This window comes from Mangifera indica, chromosome 5 (genome assembly GCF_011075055.1).
Source record: "Mangifera indica cultivar Alphonso chromosome 5, CATAS_Mindica_2.1, whole genome shotgun sequence".
NCBI lineage: Eukaryota > Viridiplantae > Streptophyta > Magnoliopsida > Sapindales > Anacardiaceae > Mangifera > Mangifera indica.
Window position 1 is genome coordinate 20,677,888 of NC_058141.1, and position 6,550 is coordinate 20,684,437.

The following is a 6,550-nucleotide window of genomic DNA, read 5'->3' on the forward strand; positions in this document are numbered from 1 at the left end:
ATTGAACTATTTGATTATTATATTGAAATTAACAATTTTTTTTAATTTTTATTTAATCCATCAAACTTTCATTATTTTTTTCCATTAAATCATGTTAAATAGAAATGATGTTATAGTTTTTTTATTTAAAAGTTATCAGAAAAAATTATCACATCATTTCTATTTAACTTTGTTTGAAGTTAGACAATATTTTTATTAAAATAATAATAATAATAATAATTTAATACATTTGAGCGTTTGTAATCCCTTAAATAAATATAAAAAAATATTTTACCAAAAGTAAAAGGATATTATGCAGAGAATAAAGGATTCTTGTACAAAATCCACCAAACAAACATAAAAAGAAAAGTAAAATTACAAGTGATGAGATCAATCAGTTAGACAGTGTAGTGTTGGTTCATGGCATCAATGTCCAGACCCCTCAACTTGGCAAATGATTCAACCTTCCCTTTCAGAGTGTGAAGCTCCCTCATCCTGCAAACACATTCACATTAAATTATGAAAAACCAGATGCCTATTATAAAACTTGTGTATTCGCCAATATATTTCATGCAATGATTCAAATGACAAGTATATATCTGCAATTTAAATTGTTTTCCAGCATGAAAACTAACCTTGCAATCTCTGCACGCCTTTTAGTTTCTTCTGCCATGAGATTGAGCTCCCCAAAAGTGCTTATTTTATCAGTAAACTTTCTTGTATCGGAGGACTGGAGGCCATGTAGTGTTCTCTGCTCAGTTGCCCATGCAGCCGCACGAGCTTCCATACCAAAGTCCTTTTTGTTCGTGAATGCAGTCTGTTAGAAACCACAGGCAAGTACTTTGCGTTAGAGGATATATAATTATTGAAATACTAGTCAAAATTGCAAATGTATATTCAAAATACCAAAACTCAAATAAAAATTGTAAATTTATATTCAAAATACCAAAACTCATGACTACAAGAGCTGTTAGAAGATGCTACACTCATGCGTACAATATCTCACTGTCCAGTTAGAGGGCAGGGGGCTCTGCTGCTTAGTGAGCAGATAGGGGTGCAGGGAGCAGCATCCCCAAGCCCCTAGGTGGTGTTTAATTACCGGCTACCCTTCTTTTGTCATGTAACTGGTAAGGTGTTACCCGCTGTTAAACACTGCCCGCGGTTTGAGTTTATATCATGAAAAGCCGTTTCAGGACAAGTAAGGCTGGTAAGATTTGAGCAGTAAGTATAATTCATACCCTTTTGTCTACAATGAGACCCCAGGCTCTTCCACTGAGCGCATATCGAACAGCAAATTTGATAGGGTCAAGCAGCAAGTAAGTTGCGATATTGAACAACCAAATGACCCCTGTCCAGCCCCAGCCAATTTTTCTGATCCCTGCAAACTCGGAGGTTGCAGTGGCAGATATCAAACTTGCAATCTGCAAAGAATAAGAATCCAGAATTCAAATCTTGATTACTTCTTCATTCATGCAAGAGTTACTTTTACGTTCCAAGTATTGATATGGGTAGGGAAAATATTATACCAATTGAGCAATAACGAAGGCAATAACAAGCAGAAAGCCAGGTCTCTCAGTACACGACCAGCCCCTGGAGCGTGTCACAAAAATTAAGGCCTGGCTAATGGTGCTGACTTGAAGATACACTGCTGATGCCATTCTTTCTTTCAGTTCAGTCGAAATTTTGTCGTCAGACATGTTGAAATGGTGCCGGTTGAAGCTCTTCACGTGGAAATGTTTCTGCCAAGCCGAAATAAGGATGGATATATAATTAAGTTGGAGATGCTAAAAGGGAAATATACTATGGGCCAATGATGTGTTGTAACACCCTAGACAAATAAAGTTTGGGAAATATGGCAGGTATGTATAACATCTCATGTCACTTGGGAATAAAAGAGAAGATTGGTTAAACATTTTATGAGCTCTTATAGATGTATTTTGGTTTGTAATACCCGAAAATAAAACTGTAATGAATTGTGTATTTAGAATGGACAATATATAAAACCAGGATGGATTATATTATTAAAATGGATAATATACATATAGTGGGTTGGGATATTGGACAATGACATTACATGAATGATAACAAGAAAGGAGATGAATTTACTGAAAAGGATAGGAATTTACCGGAAAGAAGTTAGTTTCATAAGCCGCCCAAAAGAAAACGACTGTCATAAGAGCTAGGTAACCGCCAAGCACAATTCCTGTTGCAAAAATTTCACTGAGCTTCCAACAATCAGGGAGGGGAGAAGGCTTTACCCTGTCTTTGGATATGGTCATGATAGTACCTATAAATAAGCCAAGCAGACCATATCGATGTCAGTCTTATGAAATCTATTGACCTGAAGAATATAGGAACCAGAGAAGGCTAACCATCATTAAGAATGGCGATGACAAGAACCATGAAAGGTGGAAAATCGAACTTCCAGAAGACAGTCAGCAACAAAAATCCTAGCTGTCATGAAAAAACCATTGAAAATGAGCAGTGACTAATGTTGCAGGATGCACTTTAAAATTCTATTCCACGTAGAAATTGAGTTTTAAGTAGAAGCTTACCACAATACGTATGGTGATAGACACAGCATAGATCTGAAGGAAGAAAATGAAGTTTAGATTTTAAGTCTTGAATACATAACATGATTCAGGAGTTTGAATATAATAGTAATTATGGCAAGGTTACCGTGTAGTTTTTCATTCTTTGGAAGATGGCACGACTTGTTAAGACAGCACTTACGATTACACTCAACCCGGGTTCTGTTAGAACTATATCAGAAGCACTACGGGCGGCATCTGTGGAATCTGCCACAGCGATTCCTATGTCAGCTTTCTTTAAAGCTGGAGCATCGTTTACTCCATCACCGGTCATTCCACAGATGTGCTTTCTGGCTTGTAATCTATTTACAATCTCGTACTTGTGTTCTGCAAGTGAAAAAGGTGGAATCAGAGATAAGAAATGTAGTACATATTTTAACCAGTAAACTCACCAGGAAAGACACCAGCAAAACCATCAGCTTTTTCAATGAGTTCATCAATGGGAAGCCCTGGATGTCCCTCTTCCTTGCTCTCACCAAGCAGAGATGATGAGGGGTACATGTTTGTGCCCATTCCAAGCCTTCTTCCTGTTTCCTTAGCAATTGCAAGTTGATCGCCTGCAATTTAATGAATGAGGACATCTCTATGTGCTCTTCCTAATCATAGACCACCTGATGCCTCTCGGAAATTTCATATTTAGTAGTGATACAAACCTGTGATCATTTTAACACTGACACCAAGATCTAGAGCCCTTCTAATCGTTTCAGCGCTGTCGTGGCGTGGAGGGTCAAAAAGAGGGAGAAGGCCGACAAATTCCCAGGGGCCACCGGGACTGTCTTTGGTTCCAGCAGGCACTTCCTGGAGATTTTAAGAAAAGCCAATGTTCAGAAAGAAATAAGAGAAAGTTGTTCATGAGGCCATGTAGTTAGAAAAAAGTTAATCACCTGGCGAGCAACTGCAAGGGATCTAAGTCCACGTTCAGCAAACTTGTCAATCATTCCATGTACCTTCCTTTCAATTTCTGATTTGTTATGGGCCAGATGGAGAATCTAAGCAAGTATTTATAAAAAAAGGCTCAGAAATTGCGGATCACTTTTCATGAGTTACTTTAAGGACAATAAAAACTATGAGTTTTACCTGCTCTGGTGCACCTTTGCTAACTCTGCGCATTTTGCCAACACCATCTATATATGTAAGTGCAGTCCTTTTATCAGTTGGATTGAATGGGAGGAAGTGAACTTCTTTAATTCCAGTTCTTGCCTTAAAAATGACCATCAAATACATAATTATTGTCTCATTCCAATGGCAGTAGTTTATAAGACTGAATGCATAAGCACTTCAGTTGTACCTCCTTAGGGTCTGGCAACATTGAAACAATTGCAGCGTCAATAGCATCTTGGTTCTCTAACCTCGACGCTCTTGCAGCCATAAGTACTACCATGTCCTTGTCAACACCTTTGGCAAAAACCTGCAATCGTAAATAACACATCAGAGTACTGATCAGATGGAGCTTCTAAATAAGGGGGTTGGGGACAGGACAAATTACAAACAACTCGAGTATAACCTCAATCAAATTTTTGTCCACTGTAAGCTTGTTTAATGTCAATGTGCCTGTTTTATCACTGCACAGAACATCCATTCCAGCCATTTCCTCAATGGCTGTCATTCTTTTGGTTATTGCACCCTGCACAAGATGTAGACCGATACTGATTTAGCTCATGAAATGAAAATAACAACTAAATTAGATTTGGCTGCATTTTTAAGACCTGCTGAGACAAGCGATGTGAACCAATGGCCATGGTAACAGAAAGAACAGTTGGCATTGCTATGGGAATCCCACCAATTAGCAAGACAAGTAGATTATCTATACCAACACGATATCCCCTCTCTTGAAGTCCATATATAACAATTATTTCAATAACTATTCCAATAGCAATTGAGCAGATACAGAAGTTTCCGATTGCTGTTAGAACCTGGAACCATCAAATAACAATATTAAGTAGTGCTTCTACATATATATTTTAATGCAATTATATCAATAGGTCTGCTGTCAACCTTCTGAAAATGCCCAACATGATTAGTGCTTTCAACAAGATGAGCTGCCTTCCCGAAGAAAGTGTGAACTCCGGTTGCAATAATAACAGCCTCTATTTCACCTTGTTTGCAGGTTGAACCTGAGTAGACCCCATCACCAGGATTCTTGGTTACCGGAAGGGACTCTCCCGTAAGAGCTGACTGCAGGAATGGAATTGTCAAATTCAGTTAAAATATTGTCTACTTTAGACATATAAACGTGTCTTGACAATTTAAGAACTCTCAATCTATATATCTAGTCGTACCTAGGGGTGTCATAATGTCCTATTAGAATTTAAATTATGGATTGACTTGATGCATACAGTCTCAGACTCTCAGTGAATAAGTACCTGATCAATTTTCAAAGGATCTCCTTCAAGAAGACGAGCATCAGCTGGAACAATGTCTCCAAGTTTAATACTGACAATGTCTCCTGGAACCAACTCTGCTGCATCTTCCTCACTCCATCTTCCATCACGTAGGACCTGGTAAGAATAGTTTGTCATGTCACTAATTAAAAATATATATCAAAATAACATCTACAGGCCTGGTGAAGCTCTGAGGTAAAACATATCTAAAATGATTGAGACCTTGGCTTTTGGGGCCAATCTGGCCATAAGAGCAGCTGCTGCATTGCCTGCATTGTTTTCCTCTATAAAACTGATGGTAGAATTTATCAAAAGTAAGACCAATATGCCAACGAAATCATGATAATCCGGATCTTTTCCCTGCAAAATAAAGGATTCATCTCTAAGATTAAACTAGAATAAATCAAGGACCTCATGATAAATTGTCATAGCACATTATAAATAAATAGACTTACTCCTCCATGTGCAAGAGCAATAGCCATGATAGCTGCAGCTTCCATTACCCATGATAGAGGATTCCACATAAAGCTCAAGAACTTTAATATTTTACTTTCCTGTAGAAGAAATGAAAGATTCAATGAGTGGAAACCTCTGAAACAATAAATAGAACATAACAAATGCAAGCAGAAAAGCACTTCTAACCTTTTTCTCTTCAAGTTTATTGTATCCAAATAATTCCAATCGCTCTTTAACTTCATCTGAGCTCAAACCATTCCTTGTACATTTCAGGTTTTCAAAAACTTCTTCAATGGGCACATTTTCCTGCAGGAACCGAATTTATTTTTTTTAATCAAATGGACCACTGAATCATAGATACTGTATATGAAATAATGGATACCAGATCAACAGCTTCCTTGATGACAGCATCAAGGGCAAAAGACTTTTCAACCATTTTGTATCTCTTTTAAACTGATTAGTACTATTGTCTCCTGAATATCCAATTTCTGAATCCAAAATGTTAACAGTTCAAGAGAGCAAGTGTGCACAGAAACATGAATTGAAGAAAGGATATATGAAGGTAAGTAGGTAGGAAGAATTGGACTGAGTAAGACACATAATAATCAAAGAAATGAGAAGAGACATTTGGACATGTGGCATTGTTGAGCATGTGAAAGGGACAACTATAAACACGACAGGCATAATCAGTAACGTTATTAGGACATCCGCCGGCCAGCGTCCGCTATAGCTTCTGTTAAAAGCTACCAAGGCAAATTGCTAGGTGCCTAGGATTGGATCGAATCTGATCAGTTTGAAGTTGAATTCAAAATGAACGAGTCAAGTTCGAATCAAAGTGTTGGACTCATTTTCATTAATAAATCAAGTTCGAATTAATTCAAATCGAATTTAAAGTTAAATTATTTTTAAACTGAATCAAACATAAACTCGATGTTCTTAAACCGATTTTAAACTAACATTTTTAAATTCAAACCCATTTCGAATTAAATCTTGTTTGAACTTAATTTGGATTGAATCCAATCCCATCAAAGTAAAATTTTAAATGCATAACTTCTCCATCGATTGGATTCAAAGATTCAAAATGGGAGTCAAATAGTTGTCCATAACCCTCGTCCCGTCTTAACCAATAATGGAATTAGTCTC

The 6,550-nt window shown here is 37.2% G+C and overlaps 1 protein-coding gene across 4 annotated transcripts; it reads right to left on the bottom strand.

Moving 5' to 3' along the window:
- Positions 1–377: 377 nt before the first annotated feature.
- LOC123217278 (plasma membrane ATPase 1-like) lies at positions 378–5,843 on the bottom strand. Of its 4 annotated transcripts, none has more exons than XM_044638201.1 (21): positions 5,790–5,843; positions 5,594–5,713; positions 5,407–5,505; positions 5,174–5,311; positions 4,934–5,068; positions 4,566–4,745; positions 4,277–4,483; positions 4,075–4,194; positions 3,859–3,978; positions 3,648–3,770; positions 3,455–3,559; positions 3,224–3,368; positions 2,963–3,127; positions 2,659–2,897; positions 2,535–2,567; positions 2,352–2,433; positions 2,106–2,266; positions 1,506–1,700; positions 1,218–1,400; positions 615–796; positions 378–474 (listed from the first exon to the last, which is right to left on the bottom strand). In XM_044638201.1, exons 1-21 carry the CDS (start codon positions 5,841–5,843, stop codon positions 378–380), a joined length of 2,883 nt encoding a protein of 960 aa, XP_044494136.1. The 4 variants fall into 4 exon arrangements, with proteins under 4 accessions (XP_044494136.1, XP_044494135.1, XP_044494134.1 ...); XM_044638200.1 differs by having other exon boundaries at positions 1,506–1,718; XM_044638199.1 differs by having other exon boundaries at positions 5,174–5,344.
- Positions 5,844–6,550: the final 707 nt, after the last annotated feature.

Excerpts from the sequence above, each read along its gene's own strand:
- LOC123217278 (XM_044638198.1), bottom strand. The coding sequence starts at position 5,843 with ATGGTTGAAAAGTCTTTTGCCCTTGATGCTGTCATCAAGGAAGCTGTT. Across the intron at positions 2,568-2,658 it reads AAAGAATGAAAAACTACACG|ATCTATGCTGTGTCTATCAC; the intron begins GTAACCTTGCCA and ends TTCTTCCTTCAG. Across the intron at positions 1,401-1,505 it reads CCTTCGTTATTGCTCAATTG|ATTGCAAGTTTGATATCTGC; the intron begins GTATAATATTTT and ends TATTCTTTGCAG.